Source organism: Scyliorhinus torazame, chromosome 13 (genome assembly GCF_047496885.1).
Source record: "Scyliorhinus torazame isolate Kashiwa2021f chromosome 13, sScyTor2.1, whole genome shotgun sequence".
Taxonomy (NCBI): domain Eukaryota; kingdom Metazoa; phylum Chordata; class Chondrichthyes; order Carcharhiniformes; family Scyliorhinidae; genus Scyliorhinus; species Scyliorhinus torazame.
The window spans coordinates 208,746,010-208,772,875 of record NC_092719.1 but is presented as its reverse complement, the minus strand read 5'-3'; the positions used below and the strand labels follow the sequence as shown (position 1 = coordinate 208,772,875).

General features: G+C 46.2%; 1 protein-coding gene across 11 annotated transcripts in view; it reads right to left on the bottom strand.

Moving 5' to 3' along the window:
- Positions 1 to 26,866, bottom strand: part of hemk1 (HemK methyltransferase family member 1) — a 134,041-nt gene that overhangs the window by 76,946 nt on the left and 30,229 nt on the right. For all 11 annotated transcript variants that reach the window (XR_011934223.1, XM_072472988.1, XM_072472990.1 and 8 more), the window contains one exon: positions 703 to 870. Coding sequence is in view for 10 of the 11 variants with exons in the window: in XM_072472988.1 (XP_072329089.1) it covers positions 703 to 870 (168 nt within the window). In the remaining variant the exon portion in view is untranslated. The remainder of the gene's footprint in view (positions 1 to 702; positions 871 to 26,866) is intronic.

Sequence of the window (26,866 nt, the reverse complement as noted above, 5' to 3'; positions counted from 1 at the left end):
TCCTGCTCCTATCTTCTATGTATCTATGTAATTGTTTATTGTCACAAGTAGGCTTCAATGAAGTTACTGTGAAAAACCCTGAGTCGCCACATTCCGGCACCTGTTCGGGGAGCCGGTACGGGAATTGAACCGTGCTGCTGGCTTGTTCTGCATTACAAGCCAGCTGTTTAGCCCAGTGTGCTAAACCAGCCCCTGGTTTAAACAGGTATGGTACCTCCTGCCATTTTGCCCAATTTACGTACCCCTGCCGGAAGGTGGGACATAAAACTCTGGCCATTGAAAAGGAAGTGAAAACAGAGAAGTATATGGAGGAGACGTTTTTCAGGCTTACCAACGTTAATATTTCTCGTTGGATGTTATGGATTCATAATATAATTAATTAGATATGAAGCTTTCAGAATTACTGAGATTGTTTGGTTTGACTAAGGTTAACCATTAAGGATGGTGCGTCACACAAGCAAACAATAAAGGAAGCGGACATTTTTAAAAAACATGAATATTGAATATCATTTTCCTCCAGAGCTTCAAACGAATTATGTGAGCCAGTGCCAACACTGTTTTCAAATAGATCAATGGAATAGACAGAAAGTATTAAAAATTAATTGAAATGATTTGAACATTTTGATGGCAAAGTACCAATTCAAATCTATAATTAATTGGGAAAAAAGGGTCTTTAAATGAAAATAAATTGCTAATACCCACTTGTTTGAAGAAATGCAGCAAGCTCAAAACTATGGCTCCAGATCCGCACCCAATTTCCAGGAAGAGAGGGTGAGCCGCCTGTTGGGAGTTCTGCCAACGAGTCTTTCCAACAGAAAATAAAACGTCCTCTTCTTCAGCGAGTTCCGACAGCACCAGACTGACTAACTCCTGATTAAAATTTTTTTAAAAACAGAATATAAACATAAAATAACTATAATTTATTTCACACTGACTGCTGCACGTACCGATTTTCTGTGCCCATCTGATTACGGGTGTCGTAAAAAGGAGATTGTTCATGTTACTCCCCGTCATCATTCAGTTAATGAGTTAGATCCGCGAGATCATTCTGTTGGCTTCATTCCAGCCCTTGTTCAAACACGGACAAAAGTGCTCAATTCAAGAGGTGAGAGATTGCCTTTGGCATCATGAATTCATTTGATCCAGTGTGGCATTAAGGAGCCTGAGCAACACTGATGAGAATTAGGTTCTCCACTGGCTCGAGTCATACCCAGCACAAACAAAGATGATTTTGGTTGTTGGAGGCCAACCATCGCAGCCCAGGACATTGCTGGAGGGGTTCCTCAGTGTGGTGACCGAAACCTAAGCATCTTCAGTTGTTCCATCAATGACCTTCCCTCCATCTTTTTTTTCTTCATTTTTAAAATAAATTTAGAGTAGCCAATTATTTTTCTTTTCCAATTAAGGGGCCAATCCACCTCACCGGCACATCTTTGGGTTGTGTGGGTGAAACCCACGCAGACATGGGGAGAATGTGCAAACTCCGCACCGACAGTGACCCAGGGCCGGGATTCGAACCCAGGTCCTCAGCACCGCAGTCCCAGTGCTAACCACTGCGCCACATGCCGCCCCTTCCCTCCATCTTAAGGTCAGAAGTTGGGATCTACGTTGCTTATTGCACAGTTTTATTTGCAATTAATAACGAAGCAAAACTGAAGCCCAACTGCAAACTAGAGGAACTGTCTGTGTGGAATCTGCACATTCTCCCTGTGTCTGTATGGGTTTTGTCCGGGTGCTCTGGTTTCCTCCCACAGTCCAAAGATGTGCAGGTCAGATGGATTGGCCACGATCGGTTTAACATTCATTGCACGAGGGCATATCTGACAGGGCAGCACACCATCAGTCTTGTTAGTCCATGTTAAGTGCATAAGTTGCTGGAGTTGGGCTTGAACCTGCCTCCCTGTGACTCAGAGATTAGAGTTCTTTATTGAGCCACATCCTACAAGGGCTCAGCACAGGTCTGGGAGTTATACGACACCGAGTACCAGGAGCATCTCCTGTACTGATTTCCCAAACTCCTCGTTTTATTTTGATCTGATTTAAGTGACATAAGCCAAGCTCAAAACCAAATTAAGTTCCTTCAAAACTTAAAGGGTAAGATGGTCACGGTAGATAAGCAAGCTGACAGCTGCAATGCATTTACAGTGCTGCCGCCATGTTTTTTTGACACCTCGCAATTATTGTCCAATGATCATTTACCACCTAAAGTGTGGGTGGCGATCATTGCACTGGATTAAAAACAAATGTGGTATATTACCCTGGACAGATGATTTCGGAGATTGGATTGGCGAACTATTGCTTACACAAAACATTTAATTGCTGCTGGCTGTGCTTCATGTGGTGTTAGCATTCACAGGCAAGAGTTTAAAAAACATAGGTTGTGTGAGACTCAAATACAGTATATTAAAAATACTTAAATATCAGCAGTAGGTAGAACTCTTGCCTCTGAGTCAGTAAAATAGGTTGAGGACATAAGAAATAGGAGTAGGCCTTATAGTCCGTCGAGCCTGCTCTGTCATTCACAAGGAGCATGACTGATTTTCTACCTCAACCCTACTTTTCCACATACCCCTTTATTCCCATAGTGTCCAAATGAGGGTTCAAGCCCCAAGTCCAGGATCTAGAGCACAAAATGCTGGCTGACACTTCAGTGCAGTACTGAGGAAGTGCTGCACTCTCAGAGGCGTCACCTTTCAGTTGAAGTTAAACCGAGACCCAGTCTTTCGTGGATATTGTTGCGCCACACTGGGCAAGTGCGCGGTCAATTCCAGCCCCACTGGTCCCGGAGTCACAACACAAGTGAATTAACCAACAATTATTAGGAAAAATTCTGACGTCTTTGGCCCTTCCCTGTCCAATAATTACAGTCACCAGGTTTGTAAGTTGAAACACAATTACTGTTTATTTATACCAAGAACTATCATGAAATATGCAGTAAATACAACTGGATAACAAGATAATACCTACTACCCCCTTTAACTGTCCACCCTCTACCTACGCCGCAAGACAGACAAACATGGAGGGGTGGAAAGGGGTATAAATAATCAGGATGAAGGCCAAAAGAAAATAATATTTGCTTCAAATGGTGGTTCTTTAGCATGTTTTCTGGAGGGATACTTTATTTCTTAACAAGCTGGGCCTTCAACGCAAGGTTCGCCTTCAGGTCTATATTTTTCTGCAGAGACACCTTGCTTTCAGCTCGTGGTTTGACTTCAGGCCTTTGCAGTTTCAAGAGAACAGCACCCAGACTTGCTGGAGAGAATCAGCCCCCACAGTGGCATTACGGAGAGATTGAACTAGATCTTTTTTGGAGAGAGTTAGTTAGTTCCCTCCATCCGGTTGCAGAATAACACCAAAATGGAATCTCGTGACTCTGAAAACATTCCAGTGGGATAATATCCAATCAACACCTGTTACCGGGCAGAGCACGGCCTTTTAGGACCATTCATTGGTTACAGTCAAATCAGACAAACTGGGTCATCACTGACGCTGGTCAGTCTGCAATCACCAGTCTAAAACAGCCCTCCGGATCTGATGTTTGAATTAAAGGCACAGGCCACTGCTTCCTTCTTTTTGAATTAAAGATACCTTAAAGACACATGTCCATAAATCGTCCATGGGTCAAAAATGTAATGACAAAAATAAAAGAAAGAGGAAATAAGGGAATAAACAGGAAGGGCCCTTACAATATAAAAGATTCGATTTGGAAGAATGTTTCTCAATGTCCAGATCAATATTAGTTCCTCATCCAACATCTAAAAACAGATAATGAAAACAATATGCTGCGGATGCTGGAAATCAGAAATAAAAACAGAAAATGATGGAAATATTGAGTCTGCATGACGCAGACCTGCTGAGATTTTCCAGCATTTCCTGCTGTTATATAAAAACAGATGATCTGGTCATTTTCTCATTGCTGTCTGTGGAAGCTTGCCCTGTGCAAATTGGCTGTAATGTTCGAATAGAACCATTGAATCCCTGTAGTGCAGAAGGAGGCCTTTTGGCCCTTCAAGTCTGCATTGACCCTATGAAAGGGCCGAGGCCCACTCCCACTCCCTACCCCCATAGCCCCACTTAACCTGGACATTTTTGGATACTAAGGGGTAACTCAGCATGGCCAATCCACCTACACTCTTTAGATTGTGGGAAGAAATCGGAGAACGCGGAGGAAACCCAGGCAGACACGGGATGAAAGTGCAAACTCCACATAATCACCCAAGCCCGGGCCCTTGGCGCTGTGAGGCAACAGTGCTAACCACTGTGCCATCGTGCCCCCCTGGTTGTCGCCTGTTATCTGATTATTTGGCTAAAGTCATATGGAGTTGGCAGTGTGACATGAGGGTTGTGCAGTACTTAGCTAGTGTGGTTTTGTTAATGCGCTGTACTCCTTGCTTTTACAAGGCAGGAGTATAATTGAAGTTGGGGAGGGTTGTCCTGGTGCGTGCCCAAACATAACTCGAAAAATCTTATCCTATATCTTCTTTGGCTGAGTGAGTGTTCGCTACATGTGAAGGTATGTGCCAGTTTACCATGTTTTCATTGCTTTATCCTCTTTTCCCACATTCTCCAGTTTATCCGTGTATTATTTCTCCTGGTGTAAACAAAGGCACCGAGTTTAATTACTGGGAGGAACCAAATGTATTGTTGTTCTCCAATCTTTTTCTGTACTCCTGTATGTTGAAGCATTTATACTATACCAATCCTGAGGATTTGTTGCATCATTTGTAAAAATGGAAAAACCCGAATAAAAATATGTTTAAAAGGGGAGTGGAGAAAAAGAACAAAGAACAAAGAAAAGTACAGCACAGGAACATGCCCTTCGGCCCTCCAAGCCCGTGCCGACCATGCTGCCCGACTAAACTACAATCTTCTACATTCCTGGGTCCGTATCCCTCTATTCCCATCCTATTCATGTATTTGTCAAGATGCCCCTTAAATGTCACTATCGTCTATGCTTCCACCACCTCCTCCGGCAGCGAGTTCCAGGCACCCACTACCCTCTGTGTAAAAAATTTGCCTCGTACATCTACTCTAAACTTTGTCCCTCGTACCTTAAACCTATGCCCCCTAGTAATTGACCCCTCTACCCTGGGAAAAAGCCTCTGACTATCCACTCTGTCTATGCCCCTCATAATTTTGTAGACTTCTATCAGGTCGCCCCTCAACCTCCGTCGTTCCAGTGAGAACAAACCGAGTTTATTCAACCGCTGCCTCAAAGCTAAAAACACAGAGAATTAAACACAGGCAAGCCTAACGTCAATTGTAGGGAAAATGCTAGAGCTTATCATAAATGATGAGATAACAGAACGCTTAGAAATTATCAACGGGATTAGACAAAATCAACATGGATTTATGAAAGGGAAATCATGTTTGACAAACCTACAGGAGGTTTTTGAGGATGTAACTATAATAATAATAATCTTTATTAGTGTCACAAGTAGGCTTACATTAACACTATAATGAAGTTACTGTGAAAATCCCCTCGATGCCACTATATGTTCGGGTAAACTGAGGGAGAATTCAGAATGTCCAATTCACCTAACAAGCATGTCTTTCGGGGCTTGTAGGAGGAATCTGGAGCACCCGGAGGAAACCCACGCAGACATGGGGAGAATGTGCAGACTCCGCACAGACAGTGACCCAAGCCAGGAATCAAATTCAGGTCCCTTGCGCTGTGAAGCAACAATGCTAACCACTGTGATAAGAGATAAGTGTGCAAAATTATAATGCATGGAATTAGGGGTAATATATTGACATGGATTGAGAATTGGTTTCCGACGAACACCGAGGACAAAACAACGCAAGACCAGTGGTCCGGTCTCTGACCAACCCCAGGTCCCAAAGACCAGATACAATGTGCTCCGTCAATCTCAAAACATCCAAACTTCAAGTGGAGATTGTGAAAGCATGGCAGCCAGTTCCCAAACTCAGTTGGGAATATGCCCCCAGCTCCCCTCAGAAGACAGGCACGGAAACACTCCCTATCCAGCCCCATCTCCATCTCCCTGAATCGACCAGGATGTTCGACATAGAACATAGAAAATACAGCACAGAACAGGCCCTTCGGCCCACGATGTTGTGCCGAACCTTTGTCCTAGATTAATCATAGATTATCATTGAATTTACAGTGCAGAAGGAGGCCATTCGGCCCTTTGAGTCTGCACCGGCTCTTGGAAAGAGCACCATACCCAAACTCAACACCTCCACCCAACACCAAGGGCAATTTGGACATTAAGGGCAATTTATCATTGGCCAATTCACCTAACCCGCACATCTTTGGACTGTGGGAGGAAACCGGAGCACCCGGAGGAAACCCACGCAGACACGGGGAGGACGTGCAGACTCCGCACAGACAATGACCCAAGCCGGAATCGAACCTGGGACCATGGAGCTGTGAAGCAATTGTGCTATCCACAATGCTACCGTGCTGCCCTTTAGAACAAATAAATCTACACTATATCATTTTACCGTCATCCATGTACCTATCCAATAGCTGCTTGAAGGTCCCTAATGTTTCCGACTCAACTACTTCCACAGGCAGTGCATTCCATGCCCCCACTACTCTCTGGGTAAAGAACCTACCTCTGATATCCCTCCTATATCTTCCACCTTTCACCTTAAATTTATGTCCCCTTGTAATGGTGTGTTCCACCCGGGGGAAAAGTCTCTGACTGTCTACTCTATCTACTCCCCTGATCATCTTATAAACCTCTATCAAGTCGCCCCTCATCCTTCTCCGCTCTAATGAGAAAAGGCCTAGCACCCTCAACCTTTCCTCGTAAGACCTACTCTCCATTCCAGGCAACATCCTGGTAAATCTTCTTTGCACCTTTTCCAGAGCTTCCACATCCTTCCTAAAATGAGGCGACCAGAACTGTACACAGTACTCCAAATGTGGCCTTACCAAAGTTTTGTACAGCTGCATCATCACCTCACGGCTCTTAAATTCAATCCCTCTGTTAATGAATGCGAGCACACCATAGGCCTTCTTCACAGCTCTATCCACTTGAGTGGCAACTTTCAAAGATGTATGAACATAGACCCCAAGATCTCTCTGCTCCTCCACATTGCCAAGAACTCTACCGTTAACCCTATATTCCGCATTCATATTTGTCCTTCCAAAATGGACAACCTCACACTTTTCAGGGTTAAACTCCATCTGCCACTTCTCAGCCCAGCTCTGCATCCTATCTATGTCTCTTTGCAGCCGACAACAGCCCTCCTTACTATCCACAACTCCACCAATCTTCGTATCGTCTGCAAATTTACTGACCCACCCTTCAACTCCCTCATCCAAGTCATTAATGAAAATCACAAACAGCAGAGGACCCAGAACTGATCCCTGCGGTACGCCACTGGTAACTGGGATCCAGGCTGAATATTTGCCATCCACCACCACTCTCTGACTTCTATCGGTTAGCCAGTTCGTTATCCAACTGGCCAAATTTCCCACTATCCCATGCCTCCTTACTTTCTGCATAAGCCTACCATGGGGAACTTTATCAAATGCCTTACTAAAATCCATGTACACTACATCCACTGCTTTACCTTCATCCACATGCTTGGTCACCTCCTCAAAGAATTCAATAAGATTTGTAAGGCAAGACCTACCCCTCACAAATCCGTGCTGACTATCCCTAATCAAGCAGTGTCTTTCCAGATGCTCAGAAATCCTATCCTTCAGTACCCTTTCCATTACTTTGCCTACCACCGAAGTAAGACTAACTGGCCTGTAATTCCCAGGGTTATCCCTAGTTCCTTTTTTGAACAGGGGCACGACATTCGCCACTCTCCAATCCCCTGGTACCACCCCTGTTGACAGTGAGGACGAAAAGATCATTGCCAACGGCTCTGCAATTTCATTTCTTGCTTCCCATAGAATCCTTGGATATATCCCGTCAGGCCCGGGGGAGTTGTCTATCCTCAAGCTTTTCAAAATGCCCAACACATCTTCCTTCCTGACAAGTATTTCCTCGAGCTTACCAATCTGTTTCACACTGTCCTCTCCAACAATATCACCCCTCTCATTTGTAAATACAGAAGAAAAATACTCATTCAAGACCTCTCCTATCTCTTCAGACTCAATACACAATCTCCCGCTACTGTCCTTGATCGGACCTACCCTCGCTCTAGTCATTCTCATATTTCTCACATATGTGTAAAAGGCCTTGGGGTTTTCCTTGATCCTACCCGCCAAAGATTGTTCATGCCCTCTCTTAGCTCTCCTAATCCCTTTCTTCAGTTCCCTACTGGCTATCTTGTATCCCTCCAATGCCCTGTCTGAACCTTGTTTCCTCAGCCTTACATAAGTCACCTTTTTCCTCTTAACAAGACATTCAACCTCTCTTGTCAACCATGGTTCCCTCACTCGACCATCTCTTCCCTGCCTGACAGGGACATTCATATCAAGGACACGTAGCACATACATAGCAAGGACACTGTTCCTTGAACAAGTTCCACATTTCACTTGTGTCCTTCCCTGCCAGCCTATGTTCCCAACTTATGCACTTCAATTCTTGTCTGACAACATCGTATTTACCCTTCCCCCAATTGTAAACCTTGCCCTGTTGCACGTACCTATCCCTCTCCATTACTAAAGTGAAAGTCACAGAATTGTGGTCACTATCTCCAAAATGCTCCCCCACTAACAAATCAATCACTTGCCCTGGTTCATTACCCAGTACTAAATCCAATATTGCCCCTCCTCTGGTCGGACAATCTACATACTGTGTTAGAAAAGCTTCCTGGACACACTGCACAAACACCACCCCATCCAAACTATTTGATCTAAAGAGTTTCCACTCAATATTTGGGAAGTTAAAGTCGCCCATGACTACGACTTCTGCACCTTTCCAAAATCTGTTTCCCAATCTGTTCCTCCACATCTCTGTTACTATTGGGGGGCCTATAGAAAACTCCTAACAAGGTGACTGCTCCTTTCCTATTTCTGACTTCAACCCATACTACCTCAATAGGGTGATACTCGTCGAACTGCCTTTCTGCAGCTGTTATACTATCTCTAATTAATAATGCCACCCCCCCACCTCTTTTATCACCCTCCCTAATCTTATTGAAACATCTATAACCAGGGACCTCCAACAACCATTTCTGCCCCTCTTCTATCCAAGTTTCCGTGATGGCCACCACATCGTAGTCCCAAGTACCGATCCATGCCTTAAGTTCACCCACCTTATTCCTGATGCTTCTTGCGTTGAAGTATACACACTTCAACCCATCTCCGTGCCTGCAAATACTCTCCTTTGTCAGTGTTCCCTTCCCCACTGCCTCATTACATGCTTTGGCGTCCTGAATATCGGCTACCTTAGTTGCTGGACTACAAATCCGGTTCCCATTCCCCTGCCAAATTAGTTTAAACCCTCCCGAAGAGTACTAGCAAACCTCCCTTCCAGGATATTGGTGCCCCTCTGGTTCAGATGCAACCCGTCCTGCTTGTACAGGTCCCACCTTCCCCAGAATGCGCTCCAATTATCCAAATACCTGAAGCCCTCCCTCCTACACCATTCCTGCAGCCACGTGTTCAACTGCACTCTCTCCCTATTCCTAGCCTCGCTATCACGTGGCACCGGCAACAAACCAGAGATGACAACTCGGTCTGTCCTGGCTTTCAACTTCCAGCCTAACTCCCTGAACTTGTTTATTACCTCCACACAACTTTTCCTACCTATGTCGTTGGTACCAATGTGCACCACGACTTCTGGCTGCTCCCCCTCCCCCTTAAGGATCCTGAAGACACGATCCGAGACATCCCTGGCCCTGGCACCCGGGAGGCAACATACCTTCCGGGAGTCTCGCTCGCGACCACAGAATCTCCTATCTATTCCCCTAACCATTGAATCTCCTACAACTATTGCTTTTCTATTCTCCCCCCTTCCCTTCTGAGCCCCAGAGCCAGACTCCGTGCCAGAGACCTGACCGCTAGGGCCTTCCCCCGGTAGGTCATCCCCCCCAACAGCATCCAAAACGGTATACTTGTTTTGAAGGGGAACAGCCACGAGGGATCCCTGCACTGTCTGCCTGTTTGTTTTTTTCCCCCTGACTGTAACCCAGATATTCTTGTCCTGTACCTTGGGTGTGGTTACCTCCCTGTAACTCTTCTCAATCACCCCCTCTGCCTCCCGGATGATCCGAAGTTCATCCAGCTTCAGCTCCAGTTCCCTAACACGGTCTTTGAGGAGCTGAAGTTGGGTGCACTTCCCGCAGGTATAGTCAGTGGGGACACCGGCGGTATCCCTCACCACCCACATCCTACAGGAGGAGCATGTAACTGGCCTAGCCTCCATCCCCTCTTACCTTAAAGAATATAGCTGCTGTGTGGACTAACTAGATCTCCGCCCTCCGACTCTGCTCCCAGTCAGCTACACTTCCTGTAAACTCCTGGCTCTCTTCGCACTCTTTGCGGAAATGTCGGAAACAAAATGAAAGGAGCACCTTACTCCCTCCTTACCTAACTCCCTCGGTCACCAAACTCTCATTATCGCACTCAAAAAGCACCAAATTCAGCACTCAGACATACCATGCATGAGAATTTCCAAGGACCGAGGTGGGCCCAAAGCAAGGAGACTGCTGTACCGACTGACAGGATTCTCTTTCTGCTTCTTCAGGATACTCGTAGTTCATCAATGTGAGCGCCAACACCACGTGCCAAGGAGCCGGGATCGTCGTCCACAATTTCATTCACCATGGCAGCCATCATCTCAATGTCGACAGCATTGCCGAAACACAGGCTCGCTAACCAGCAAAAACCACCACTGCAAGCTGGGCCCCACCCTGGCCGTCTCCGACCACCCCAGTCAAACAAGGATGTTTCGACTTAACTCAGCTCCTCATCGCTGAAATCTAGCTAGGATCTTCCAGGGATATCGACAGACATACACACCAGGAACAATAAGTATGGGTTGTGCATTTGGATAAAAAAAAGGTTAAAAGATGAGCAGCGCCAGAGCTCGTAAGAAATGCAGCCACTTCTGCGCTTACATCACTTGACAACAACCCGCCTTTTTAAATAGTGGCGGTACATTTGCCACCCTCCAATCTGCCGGGACTGTTCCAGAATCTACAGAATTTTGGAAGATGACAACTAACCCATCCACTATATCTGTGGCCACTTCCTTTAGTACCCTGGAATGTCGATCATCAGACTCTGGGGATTTATCAACTTTCAGTCCTATTAATCTCTCCAGCATTATTTTCCTAGTAATACTAATTTCCTTCAATTTCTCCTTCTCACTGGAACCTTGCTTGATTAATATTTCTGGGAAGTTATTTGTGTCTTCCTTCCTGAAGTCAGAACTAAATTGCTCTGTCATTTCCTTGTTCTCTATTATAGATTTTCCTGTTTCGGACTGTAAAGGACCTGTTTTGCCTTTACTAATCCTTTTCTTTTTATGTACTTATAGTCCACTTTTGTATTATGCAAGTTTACTCTCGTACTCTATTTTTCCTCTTTTAATCAGTCTCTAGCCTCCTTTGCTGAATTTTTAACTGCTCTTAATCCTCAGGCTTGCTACTTTTTCTTGCAACTTTATATAATTCTTCTTTGGACCAAACACTATTCTAAATTTATTTTGTACACCATGGTTGGGCCACTTTTGCTTTTGTGCCAATAAGGAATGTATAGCTGTTGCAATGCATACATTTGCTTCTTAAATATTAGCCATTTCTCATCTAACATAATGTCTTTTAATGAAGTTCCCGAATCTATCTTAGCCAACTTACACCTCATGCCTTGATAGTTTCCTTTGAATGGATTTCGGACCAAAGTTTCAGATCGGATTTCTTCAGTTTTCATCCTGATGAAGAATTCTATCTTGTTATGGTTCCCGAAGGGACCCAACACAACAATATTAACAGTTAACCCCTTCTCACTGCAGAACACCAGATCTAGGATAGCATGTTCCTTAGTTTGTTACTCAACACACTGGTCTAAAAAAAAATCTCATACACACTCCAGGAATTCACCTGCTACAATATCATTGCTAATTCGGTTTGCCCTGAAGGTTTTGTAAAGGGCAGGAAACTGTTGTGTAATGTGAGGCTGTCACTCAACGTGGTTCTTGAACCGGCTGGGGGGCCAGAGGCAGAGATTATTGTGTCGTTGGATGCAGAGAAGGCCTTCGATAGTCTGTCCGTAGAGTGAATGTGACGTCATCCTATGCGAGGCTGTTTGATCCAGCTGAAGGTGGTGTCCAGGGCGCATCTCAACAAGGTTGTTTTTTTGAGGGGGATGAGGATAGGTGTGAGGGGTGCTTGAGTGGGCCTGTGAACCATGTGCACATGTTCCAATCTCGCCCCAAGTTGGTGGGTTTTTGAGGGCCTTTCTTGAACACCATATCGGCAATTTCAAATGTGGATTTGGAGCCCTGCCCATTAGTCGTGATATTTGGAGCGTCAGACAGCCGGAACTGAGGACGGGGACGAGGGTGATGGCGGATGCTTTGGCTTTTGCCTCAGCGCAGCTGGGCGATTTGATGGAGTTTTTGCATCGCGGAAGGTAAGGCTCACGGTGATGAAAGAGTTATGGAAATGCAGTTCCTTTTTTCCCCACATCGAAAACTTTAATAAATTTTGAAGATCACTGTTGAATTAATTGTGTGAATAAAGCCAGCAAAGCTATGAAGTTACAAACAAAGAACCAAGAACCAAGAAAAGTACAGCACAGGAAAAGGCCCTTCGGCCCTCCAAGCCCGTGCCGACCATGCTGCCCGACTAAACTACAATCTTCTACACTTCCGGGGTCCGTATCCCTCTATTCCCATCCTATTCATGTATTTGTCAAGATGCCCCTTAAATGTCACTATCGTTCCTGCTTCCACCACCTCCTCCGGTAGCGTGTTCCAGCACCCACTACCCTCTGCGTAAAAAAACTTGCCTCGTACATCTACTCTAAACCTTGCCCCTCTCACCTTAAACCTATGCCCCCTAGTAATTGACCCCTCTACCCTGGGGAAAAGCCTCTGACTATCCACTCTGTCTATGCCCCTCATAATTTTGTAGACCTCTATCAGGTCGCCCCTCAATCTCCGTCGTTCCAGTGAGAACAAACCGAGTTTATTCAACCGCTCCTCATAGCTAATGCCCTCCATAGCAGGCAACATTTTGGTAAATCTCTTCTGCACCCTCTCTAAAGCCTCCACATCCTTCTGGTAGTGTGGTGACCAGAATTGAACACTATACTCCAAGTGTGGCCTAACTAAGGTTCTATACAGCTGCAGCATGACTTGCCAATTCTTATACTCAATGCCCCGGCCATTGAAGGCAAGCATGCCGTATGCCTTCTTGACTACCTTCTCCACCCGTGTTGCCCCTTTCAGTGACCTGTGGACCTGTACAGCTAGATCTCTCTGACTTTCAATACTCTTGAGGGTTCTACCATTCACTGTATATTCCTTACCTGCATTAGACCTTCAGAAATGCATTACCTCACATTTGTACGGATTAAACTCCATCTGCCATCTCTCCGCCCAAGTCTCCAAACAATCTAAATCCTGCTGTATCCTCTGACAGTCCTCATCGCTATCCGCAATTCCACTAACCTTTGTGTCGTCTGCAAACTTACTAATCAGACCAGTTACATTTTCCTCCAAATCATTTATATATACTACAAACAGCAACGGTCCCAGCACTGATCCCTGCGGAACACCACTAGTCACAGCCCTCCAATTAGAAAAGCATCCTTCCATTGCTACTCTCTGCCTTCTATGACCTAGCCAGTTCTGTATCCACCTTGCCAGCTCACCCCTGATCCCGTGTGACGTCACCTTTTGTACTAGTCTACCATGAGGGACCTTGTCAAAGGTCTTACTGAAGTCCATATAGACAACATCCACTGCCCTACCTGCATCAATCTTTGTGACCTCCTCGAAAAACTCTATCAAGTTAGTGAGACACGACCTCCCCTTCACAAAACCATGCTGCCTCTCACTAATACATCCATTTGTTTCCAAATGGGAGTAGATCCTGTCTCGAAGAATTCTCTCCAGTAATTTCCCTACCACTGAAGTAAGGCTCACCGGCCTGTAGTTCCCTGGATTATCCTTGCTACCCTTCTTAAACAGAGGAACAACATTGGCTATTCTCCAGTCCTCCGGGACATCACCTGAAGACAGTGAGGATCCAAAGATTTCTGTCAAGGCCTCAGCAATTTCCTCTCCAGCCTCCTTCAGTATTCTGGGGTAGATCCCATCAGGCCCTGGGGACTTATCTACCGTAATATTTTTTAAGACGCCCAACACCTCGTCTTTTTGGATCTCAATGTGACCCAGGCTATCTACACACCCTTCTCCAGATTCAACATCTACCAAATCCTTCTCTTTGGTGAATACTGATGCAAAGTATTCATTTAGTACATCGCCCATTTCCTCTGGCTCCACACATAGATTCCCTTGCCTATCCTTCAGTGGGCCAACCCTTTCCCTGGCTACCCTCTTGCTTTTTATGTACCTGTAAAAAGCCTTGGGATTTTCCTTAACCCTATTGCCAATGACTTTTCATGACCTCTTCTAGCCCTCCTGACTCCTTGCTTAAGTTCCTTCCTACTTTCATATCCCGCATGTTGATGTTGGTTGCAGGCTTTGTTTGTTAATGAAATGTCCTAATTAGGAAGGGCAAATGTCATGTGGGAAAAAAAAGAGTTTCATGTGTTTTCTTACTCACTGATCATAAAAATGATAAAGTACAATTGATGTGTTCATCACAAATGCAGGTTCCAGGTAACACACAACGCTAACCAAGTCCCCCTGAGAAATTAAGCCGATACAGTCTTCCTAGTAGAAGCGATGAATGTACAAGTTCCTAGAATTTAAGACAGCATAAAGAGGAAACACATACACCACAGACCTGACCAGCAACCGGTACAAGAACTTTCATGTTTCCACTTAGCAACCACTCAAATCTTATGCCCTGGGCGTACATCAGCTCACAGACTACCAGTGTTACATTTCAAATTGTAATCATCATTGGAAACTGAGTCCTGTTGATAATAATCTTCATTATTGTCACAAGTTGGCTTACATTAACACTGCAATGAAGCTACTGTTTGTTAAATAAATTTAGACTACCCATTCATTTTTTCCAACTGAGGGGCAATTTAGTGTGGCCAATCCACCTACCGCACATCTTTTCTTTTGGGTTGTGGGGGCGAAACCCACGCAAACACGGGGAGAATGTGCAAACTACTCAAGGATCGTGACCCAGAGCCGTGATCGAACGTGGGACCGCGGCGCTGTGAGGCAGCAGTGCTAACCACTGCGCCACCGTGCTGCCCTCAATGAAGCTACTGTGAAAAGCCCCTAGTCGCCACACTCCGGCACCTGAGGGAGAATTCAGAATGTCCAATTCACCAAACAAGCACGTCTTTCGGGACATGTGGGAGGAAACCGGAGCACCCAGAGGAAACCCGCGCAGACACGGGGAGAACGTGCAGACTCTGCACAGTGACCCAAACCAGGAATCGAACCCGGGTCCCTGACGCTGTGAAGCAACAGTGCTAACCACTGTGCTACTGTGCACTCCTGATGTCCACATTAAAGCTCACAGCACAGAAAGAGGCCATTAGACTCATCAAGGCTCTTTGCTGATATCAACTCCAATAGAATCATGCTGCAGAGATAGAGGCCATTCAGCCCATCATGCCTGTTCCAGGTTTTAAATGTAATTAGTACTGTTCCCATGCTCATCTTCCAAAGCGCCTCTTAGTTAAAAAAAAGAGTGTTCAGGAGCGAGATCAGGTTGTTTGCTGATGATTGCACCGTGCTGAGCTCCAGCTATTCCTCAGACACAATCCATGCATGTAGGCAGCCAGACTTGGCCAACATTGAGACTTGGGTGCATAAGTGGAAAGGAACATTTCTGCTATACAAGCGCCAGGTGATGAGCATTTCTAACAAGAACACCTAAACACCCTGCCATAATGGATTACCAACACCATATCTCACCCTCAAAATTCCTGGAGGTGGTCATCACCATTGAGCAGAACCAAAACTGGACCAGCCACACAAAAACATGTCTAATTACAGGTCAGAGGTTGACATTTGTGTGACACGCAGCTCACCTTCTGATTCCACAGAGTCTCTTCCATCTACAAGCCACAAGCCAGGAATGTGGGGGATACTCTCCATTTGCATGAAAAGGTACATTTGCAAGAAGCTCAACACAGTTCAGGATACAGCAATCTGCTTGATCAGTGAACCCAGCCACAGCCTCTACCACTGTGCAAACTATCCGCAAAATGAACATGCAGCAACCCACAAGCCTTTTCCAACTTCAAAACGTGATTCAGTGCAGTTTAGACAGCAGATGAGAATCTTTCCCAAGTTGGTTCCACTTTTCTGATTGAAACCATCACCCCCTGGACAACATGTCCAAATATACTGTAGATCTTATGTAAAAAATCTCCTGCCATTTGGGGGAAATTATCTTTGCATGTTTCAGTCTCCACCACCTGCTCTTAAGTTTGATCCAAACAAAACTCATAATCTGTGTTAGCCAGAACTCCAGAATCAATGCATTCTGCCCTACTACATGTTTTCATCAAAATCTAATCAGTCATGTTCCTGAATTGCCCACTGGGCGAAACCCACCTGTAGTTATTTTTCTCATGATGCCGAAAGCATTTACGCACAAGTACAAGTCTCCTGTCAGTTAGCCCATCAATCAACTTTTCTCCTCTTATCATTTAGTTCACCCAAGCAGAATTTTCCACAGCACATATTGGCCGGGATTCTCCAATCCTGCGGCCAAGTTCTGACACCGGCGTGAAAAGTGGTGCGAGCCAAGCCGGCGTCAATGGGCCTCACCCTGACAGCTATCCACCCCTTCCTAGGGGGCTAATACGGCGCCGGAATGGTCTCCGCAGTTCCAGCGCGCCACGGCCGGCGCGAGTCCGCGCATGCGCGTGGGTTCCCGTCTCCGCGCCGGCCCCCGGGCAATATGGCGGAGCCCTACAGTGGTCCGGTGTGGAGGAACATAGGCCCCCACGGAACTAGCCCGCCCACCAATCGGTAGGCCCTGATGGCGGGCCAGGCCACCATGGAGGCCCCCCCCCCCCCCCTTCCCGGGGTCAGATCCCCCCCGTCCCCCCTCCACCAGGACGGCCCCCACAGACAGAACTCCAAGGTCCCGCCGTGTGGGACCATATGTAACCCATGCTGGCGGGACTCGGCACGGAGAATCGGCGGGGGGGGGGGCGCTGCTTTCAACGGCCCCCGACCGGCACAACGGAGATCCTGCGGGCGCTGGAGAATTGGGCGAGCCGGCGTCGGGGTGGCGTGATTCTTGCGCCCCTCACCCGGCGATTCTCCGACCCGGCGGAGAATCCCGGCCATTGTGTCTCACTTCCTAGTTTTGCACTAAAGTCTCCCATTAAAATCAACCTCTCACATTTGGAGTTGGCATTGACTATTCTTTGCAAGATCACATGCACCTCCTCAACGTCTTGGGTCAGCGGATTTCGCAGTTGGCAGATATACTTGGAAAAGGTTCACCAAGGTGGGTTTGACCTCAATTCATAATTATGATCAATCTGTCTACTTTACAAACAGGGTAACGGTGTGGTGCGTACACTTGGGAAACAAGGCAGGGCAACTTAGTTTTGGCAAATACATCTGATAAACGTGTCACAACTTTTTTAATGCCATTGGAAAAAAGGTCATGAGAGAAGTCAGATCTGCTTTCCCAGAACACTTTGGGGCCAGAATTGGTCACAACACCTGGAACAACTGACATGCTGATGGCCGAAGACAAGCAAGAACTTACCAAGAGCTGAGCGTCTATTCTGAAATTTGGGTTGAGCACTAACAATAATAAGATTACTTTGTGACAATTTATGGCGGGAGCAATGTGACGATTCAGTCTTCAACCATTGCGAACGTAGATCTATTTCTTTTTCTGTGATTGAAAGAGCCAATAAATCAAGATAGTAGCACTGAAATCAAGACAATGCTAGCAACTGCCCACCCCACAACTCATCATTTGAATGAAGTATGAACGACATCTAACATTGGCCTGTACTTGAACAACAGCTTGCAAAATACCAGGTCTGGAGCATTGTGCTGTATGGTGCAAGAGTTGGACCCTAAATGCCAATCTCTCTCTCAATGCCAGCAAAACTAAAGAGCTGGTCATTGACTTCAGGAAGCAAAGTACTGTACACACCCCTGTCAGCACCAACGGGGCCAAGGTGGAGATGGTTAGCAGTTTCAAATTCCTAGGGGTGCACATCTCCAAAAATCTGTCCTGGTCCACCCATATCGACGCTCTCACCAAGAAAGCACAACAGCGCCTATACTTCCTCAGGAAACTAAGGAAATTTGAAATGTCCACATTGACTCTTACCAACTTTTACAGATGCACCATAGAAAGCATCCTATCTGGCTGCATCACAGCCTGGTATGGCAACTGCTCAGCCCAGGACCACAAGAAACTTCAGAGAGTCGTGAACACCGCCCAGTCCATCACACAAACCTGCCTCCCATCCATTGACTCCATCTACACCTCCTGCTGGCTGGGGAAAGTGGGCAGCATAATCAAAGACCCCTCCCACCCGGCTTACTCACTCTTCCAACTTCTTCCATCGGGAAGGAGATAATGAAGTCTGAGAACACGCACGAACAGACTCAAAAACAGCTTCTTCCCCGCTGTTACCAGATTCCTAAATGACCCTCTTATGGACTGACCTCATTAACACTACACCCCTGTATGCTTCATCTGATGCTGGTGCTTATGTAGTTACATTGTATACCTTGTGATGCCCTATTATGTATTTTCTTTTATTCCCTTTTCTTCCCATGTACTTAATGATCTGTTGAGCTGCTCGCAGAAAAATACTTTTCACTGAACCTCGGTACACGTGGCAATACACAAATCCAATCCAATCCAAATATGGCTGCTGAGAAGGGGATTATAGCTGTTGAGATGGGACTCTGACAAAAAGTCCTTAGGATCAGTTGGGCGGAGTGAAGAATTTGTCTGCAGGAAAGTCAAAGTCCCAGAATCTCATGGGCCTTTAGCAGAAGTGAAGAAGTCGAAATTGAAGACGTACAATCACTGGGAACGGCAGGATGAGTGTCTAATGTTGGCGACAAGAGAAGGTGGAACATCAGGAAAGAGCAGGCCAGTTCAGGGAAGGGTTAGATTGGTGGACATCATCAGGACTGGACAAGGGGAGAAATACAGCAGCATGCAGAACTATACTGAACAAAGATGCCTTTGATCACTCATTGTCTATGGCTTATAGATGGATGGACCTTCTAAACCAACCCTCTTTTCCTGTTGAGTTAAAGGTCCTCAGGCACTGGCCACTCTAGGGTCCTTTGCTAAAGGGGCATTCTTCATGCATGAGCTTAGACTGCATAGTGAATTATAATGCACCTGAACCCAACTTGTCCTCATCCGACATCACACTCCCAGCAAGTATCACTGTACAGCAGCGAGGAGTAGAAACTGTTTCCTCCAGCATTGGAGTGTCACAGGTAAAGGCTAAGGGCATTTAACCTCCAGGCTATCACTTCTGTCACTGTTTTAGTTCCCATCCCTGCATTTGCTAGCTACTGCAGCAGTCCGTTTCAGCTGTTTCATCTGAAGATAGCACCTGTCTTTTTATTCCTTTTGCTAAATATATCTCTTATCTAACCCAGTGGTGTATAATTCATTTTATCAGAAGAATAATCCTTTCCAAGAAAGCTTCAGGAGTTAATTTCCTTGCCCTAGTTCCTGGATTGCTGAGGCCAGCTGTAACTGCGGTCCCAGTTTAGATCAGATATCAAGCTCACAATTGAACCTAGTATCATCAGGGCTAAATGGGCTCTTTATGTGCCACCTTTACCAATGGAATCAGTTTATATGCGTGGAGTAGCTTGCTTGTTTAATTTTAATTCTCTCTCCTCTTCCCTACTTGTTCTGGATCCAGACATTTCTTCACAAACATAATTACAAACGACACACAGGAAGTCAAATTGCACTTTTTTCAGTACAGTAAATGCTGTGTCAGCTAGAATTGACACCCTTGCTGTTATTCATCATTGGAGCTTAATCATGAGCTTGACCATGGGGCGCACATAATATAAATAGGTCACACATCATGCGGTTTACAATCAGACATGCACATTAGCTCATGACTGAGCATAAAACCACAAGTCGTAAAAGTTTAAGGGGCAACAACATTTTCTGCAGAAGCAGAATTTCCTATCCTCTTACTCTGGAATCAGGAGTATTTCAGAACAGATTTCTTAGCCCCTTTTGCCTTCAATTTCCTGTAAGAAGTCTTCAGCCCTACGACTTCACGATCTTCCCAAAACGGCGGGCGGAACCCGGAATCGGAACTCTTGCCCCCATTTCCAACAGATCACATTTTCACCGGTAGCGGAAATGGGACAGGAGGTGACACACAGAGGAAGAAAACTTGAACTAACAGGATCTTTTGAACTCAGTGCTGAACAACAGACTAATGTTTTGCTCTAGGAAGAGCCTTAACCTGCAGTGTGAGGGTTGCAAGTTTTTAGAGTTGACATAAATGTTCTCGAAGGGGAGATACAGTCTGCAGGACCGTCACACTGAGAAGTTATTTAAATCCCCAGACCTTCAAAGCAAAACAATAGACTGCCTGTGTAATTGAGAGATTTAAATAACTGTTCTAGGAGATACACTAGCTGTTTGTGGGCTATTGTTATGTCATTATTCTGCTTGACTATTTTCCACAACCTATAGTTATCTCAGCAGGTGAAAAATTCACAGTCTGATTGACAGCTCAAGTAAGTTAAAGGATTAGCTGTCTTTGATTTGGGGTTATGAATACAAGTTTGTTTCATAAAGGGTTAAGTACTTGAAAGGATTTCAAAGGTTTTGAATGGGTTTTCATGAATGGGTGTGTTTATTTTAGTATAATGAAGGCTGCAATAGATATTTAGTTATTTATATTATTTCATCTCAACGTGGCTTCTCAGGTCTGCCTGTAGACGATTCTGGGTGGATTGGCACGGAAGGTGTAAAGCAAGGAGTCACGGGTGGGTTGGCATGAGTTGGCATGGAAATTGCATGAGGTGTGGCAGAGGTGGGTGGGAGCGATTGGGGGCTAGAGGACCTAAAATGTAATAAAACAACTAGGACAAAGCCCCAGAGATCTGAGTCAGACATTAGGCACTTAGACATCAGACATTTATTCCACACTTTATCCCGCAACAAGTGCCCACCGTTCAGGGGAGCTTCTCCAGAGGTGCGTGCAACGAGCTGGAAAATCTCCCAACTCTTGCGGGAGTGAAAATCTGACCATTGTTTCTCATTCTTCTCATTATAACTGCAAATTCTCCAACCCATGAAAGTAACGGTGACCATGAAGCTGCGAGATTGCCTTAAAAAAATCACGTTGTACAGGAATTACAGGAACAATGTGCTGCACATGTGCCTTTAGCAAAATCTGGGAAATGGTTGTGTTATATCCACTTGAACTGTGAGAAACACCTGTCAGTGCAATGATAGCTTCCATCTGCTCAAAGTTGGGTTGAGACCCGAAATAGCATTTTCTGCCATATAACACTTCAGTGAACTACTGGGAATCTCACAGTGGATTTGGGAGCAGTGGGAACAATTTGAGATGTTGAACTAAAGGTGGTTTCATATTCCTGGAGCAGAGTTCACAGAGAGCTGACTACGATCAATATGTTTGATCTGACCATCAGGGAATCCACTCTGCTGTACTGAAATGCAGGTTAGCAAATCTGTTCTTGGGTTAAGACTGCCTATTCCTGCAAGCCAAATTGGGGAGCGTGGAAACCCGGGTCAGGTGGCCATATGCAGGCTGCCATGGCCAGCAAATGTCCCATGTAGGGCCAAAGGAGGACAGGGAGAGTTCCCAAGCAAATGTCCTAGGTAAGAGAAAAGGGAGAGGGAACAAGAGTCGCAGCTAAGGGGTAAAGTCAGGGAACATTCGTTGAAAGGAAGCAGAGGACAGGCTCTAACTAGAGAAGAGAGTTGCGGGGAGCAGACTTTAAGTTAAGTGGGCTCAGGAGAAGCCGTGGTCATCAAAGAAGGGTCAGAAAAAGCCCTGAAGATGTAAGAAGACAGCCAAAGGTTGGGGACTGTGCTGAGGGCCTTTGAAGCAAAAATACCCTTGTGGAACAGTAGTCCAGAATCACAGAACAATACAGTGCAGAAAAGGCCCTTCAGCCCATCAGGTCTGAACTGACGCATGAAAAACACCTGACCTGTCTACCTAATCCCATTTGCCAGCACTTGGTCTTGTATGTCATGACGTGCCAAGTGCTCATCCAGGTACTTAAAGGATGTGAGGCAACCCGTCTCTACCACCCTCCAGTAGTGTTCTGCATGATGCAGCCGAAGAGATTAAATTGTGCTTCAAGGGTGGCACGGTGGCACAGTGGTTGGCACTGCTGCCTCACAGCGCCATGGACCCAGGTTCGATTCTGACTTTGGGTGACTGTGGGGAGCTTGTACATCTCCGTGTCTGCGTGGCTGTCCTCTGGGTGCTCTGGATTCCTCCACAGTCCAATGATGTGCAGGTTAGGTGGATTAGCCACGCTAAATTGCATCTAAGTGTCCAAAGGTTAGGTGGGGTTACGGGGATACAGCAGAGGAGTGGGCCTAAGTGAGCTGCTCTTTTGGAGGGTCGGTGCAGACTCTATGGGCCACATGGCTTCCTTCTGCAGTGTATAGGTTCTATGGTGGGTTCTATGAAGTTGACATTCAAGTGTATTCAGGAATCATGGGGAACAGAATTCCGGAAGGTGCAATTGAAACCCTCTGAGATGGGCCATCATTGAAGCCATCTGAGTTGGGGCAGCAAGAGAGTGAGCGCAAGAGAGAAAGCGAGCACAAGGAAAGGAGAGAGCACGAGAGAGAGAGAACAAGTGCAAGAGAGAGAGAGAGTGAACGAAAGGGCAGCACAATGACACAGTGGTTAGCACTGCTTCTTCACGGTGCCGAGGTCCCAGGTTCAATCCCGGCTCTGGTTCACTGTCCGTATGGAGTTTGCATATTCTCCCCGTGTCTGTGTGGGTTTCGCCCCCACAACGCAAAAAAAGGATGTGCAGGGTAGGTGGATTGGCCACGCTAAATTGCCCCTAATTGGGAAAAAGAAAATTAATTATGTACTCTAAATTTATTTGAAACATTTTTTTTAAAAGAGAGAGCAAAAGAGAGCGAGAGAGCAAGCAGGAGAGAGAGCAAGTGCGAGAGCGAGAGAGAGAGAGCGCGAAAGCAAACAAGAGAGAGAGGTGAAGTTTCAATGAGGTTGACTGACTGACAGCGTTACATACATCTGGGTGGGTTATTGCAAAATCCATGAAATCTGTTTTGATTGCATTTGGCATAATTATGTTTGACCACAGTCGACTTGTTAATTCACATGCGCCCAAACTTATCCTGAATGTACAAAATAGCTAATGTAAATTGTTTTACCTTTCTAAGTGTATTTTTGTTTTTCAAAATCTGTGGAACTTTGTGGCTTTCTTCACTAGGATCCCAAACTGTGTCTACTTTAAACAGAACATTACTGGTCCCTAGCGGATCTCACCAGCAACAGTGGTTAGCACTGTTGCTTCACAGCTCCAGGGTCCCAGGTTCGATTCCCGGCTTGGGTCACTGTCTGTGCAGCGTCTGCACGTTCTCCCTGTCTGCGTGGGTTTCCTCCGGGTGCTCCGGTTTCCTCCAACAGTCCAAAGATGTGCGGGTTAGGTGGATCATAACAAGTTGCATGAAAATTATTGAAGATGATGAAAGTGGTTTTCTAATCTAGAAATCATCATTTGGGAAAATGCCATAAATTTCTGCATACTTCAGTATTCTAATTTTTGTTTTTAATTCAACTTTCCTCTTCTGATGGGGTGCCTTCTCTTGCTTGGGTCAGTTCCTGGAGACCGGAAACCCAAAAGTTCATTTGCCCAAGTGGCCATTCTTCCCAGGGATCTGGACAGTGATTCTCAGCAGGTTGCCCAGCTGCGTAGGTATCACAGCTAAATACTGGCCTTACCCAGCATGGACCCAGGCATACTTAACAGCAGGGTCCAGTACCCAACTTGCACATAGAATCATAGAATTTAGTGTGCAGAAAGAGGCCATTCGGCCCATCGAGTCTGCACCAGCTCTTGGAAAGAGCACCCTACTTAAACCCAGACCTCCACTTTATCCCCATAACCCAGTAACCCACCCAACCTTTTTGGACACCAAGGGCAATTTATCATGGCCAATCCACCTAACCTGCACATATTTGGACTGTGGGAGGAAACCGGAGCACCCGGAGGAAACCCACACAGACACGGGGAGAACATGCAGACACCGCATAGACAGTGATCCAAGCCGGGAAGCGAACCTGGGACCCTGGAACTGTGAAGCAACTGTGCTAGCCACTGTGCTACCGTGCTTCCCCCTGCATTCTGAACAGTCAGTCATGTTGGACTCGAAACGTAAACTCTGTTTCTCCCTTCACACATGCTGCCTGACCTGACTCCAGCTCCCACTGCACAACTGCTACAAATGGTAACCTTGGGTGAATTCTTTCCCTCCTTGGCTCTAAGCCGAAATGCTGATGCCAATTGTAAACAACCACAAAAGGCTACTCCAGCTGAGATCAGCATATCCCACAGATTCAATGACTACCATACTAGGCTGTTGGACCTCTTCTGATATCATGGGGGTGGTATCTCAATCAGCGGTAGCGGAGTTCCTGATGTGGAGAGAATGTCTTCAAAAAATAAATGGGACTGGTGCCATGGCGGTATTGAGGCTTAGGTCCCACCATAGCAGGAGGATGCAAGTAGGTCAAAATGACCCATTTGCATCCTATTAACAGGCTGGGTACTGGATTCTCCAAGTCAGCGTGATTCTCCAGTCCTCTGGGCTATTTGCCAGCGTGGCCCTGGCATATTGGATCTTGCTTCCTCTTTTTCTCTGCAGAAAGCAACGAAATGTTTTTGATGTGGTCCAGGAGCTGTCAATCATAGATTTCTAGCTTCTTGGCAGGGGTTTCCGAAATGGGGAGGATCTTATGGGGGTTTCTGGTGGGGCATCGAAGGGGAGATGGGGGTCACCCTCATCCTGTGGGGAGGGGGGTAACCATGGTTTGGGGGGGGCAGGGTGGCGGGACGAATTGTGTTGCATGGGGGGAGGGGGGGGTTCCAGCTGCCGGACCTCGCGGTGATACCTCTCAATGCCCGCTATGCATACATTTGCATGGCAGGGGATAGCGAATCACCTCTGGATTCCTGCTCCTAGCAGGAGCACTAATCAGAGTACCTCAAACGGAGAATCCAGCCCATGATCTATCGAAAGCACTGGGGAAGAATTAATCTTGGTAGCCACCAAGAGTAATAACTGTGTGTTTCCGTAGGTACTGTGTGAAGGAGAAGGTCCTGTGCTGGGCAAAGCAGAAGCGGGTAGTGCAGTGGGCTGGAGCTGGTATACACATATACCAGGACTTTACGGTGGAGCTGGCGAGGAGGCGGGCTGCCTTCAGCCAGGTCAAGATGGCACCGTACATCAGCAAGGCGCAGTGCGGCATAGTATACCCAGCTAAGTTGAGGGTGACCTACAAATCCAAGGACTTTTATTTTGGGACGGCGGAAGCGGCGGAGGAGTTTGCGAAGGCAGAAGGACTGTGGCAGAATTGAGAAATGGGACTGAGAGCGGGTCGTGTACCGATGTAGCCTCATGTAACTTTCTTTTTTCACTGCGTGTTGGTGTATGTACGAAATGAGTCGACACTGTATATTTGGACAAGGGAAGAGTTGGGACTTTCATTTGCAATGATGGTTCTTTAGGGCTTGGGTGTGTATGCAGGGGTTGTGTGCTAAAGGGAATTTCTTGGTTTTCCCGGTGGCAAGGGGGAAGGAGACCTGGACGGGGGCCTCCACGCTGGCCGGTTTAAGCCGGCCAATGAACGGCAGTGAGGTGGGGGAGGGGCTGCGACCATCGGAGCCTGGTAGAACAGGTCTCGATGAGTCTAGCCGGGGTTAAAAGTTGGGGGAAGGACCCGAGATTGGGGGGAGGAGTTTACAAGAGGAAGTGGACGGGAGGAATCTGGGAGGGGGGGTATCTACAATTCATGGGTGCCATTCACGGTACTCCTTTGGGAATTGGATGGCATTGAATATTAGGGGGGGGTTGGCGGGGTGGACGATATGTGTCAACGGTGACCAGAGGCGATTCCTGATTCCTTTTTCTTTTTTACTCCATGGGAGGTTTAGTTTCATTTGATGCTTATATTGTCAGGTGGGCTGTTGTTTGGGGGTTGGTGGGAGGATGGGATCGCTGTTGTCAATAAGGGGATTGACATTGTATTTGTTACCGTTTACTGTTTGTTGGTGGGGGGTAAATTCTGAAGAAAATGTGAAAATGGAGAATAAAAATATTTTCAAAAAAAAGAAATAATCTTGGCACGGTTTCTATAGTTTTAGATCAGATAGTGAAAGGAAACTGCAGGGGAATTACCCAACATAGCCAGCAAGGCACAGAAGGCGTAAGTGACTGGCAAAATTTACCAGGCTTTCATTGCAATAAAACTAATTAAAATGTTGGGGTAGAATGTTCTCCAATGGGGGCAGTAGGGGGAGGTGGTGGAAGTTGAGTACGGCGGTTGGAGGGTGGGGGGAGAAAAAGGGTTTCCCCAATCGCCCACTGTAACCTCAGTAGGAACCCCAAAAGGAATTGCATGCACAGGTCTACAGTACAATAGATGATTGGGGGAACCCCTATTAAAACTTTAGGCAATGATGCACAAAGCCAGAGTGTTATTGTATCGTGGGCAAAGGAACGTCCTGATTCAGACTGACCGCTAGACCAAAATATCACATTGTGCTCAAATTAGACCTCTCATGGTTTTGTTCATAGTTTTATAATGGTG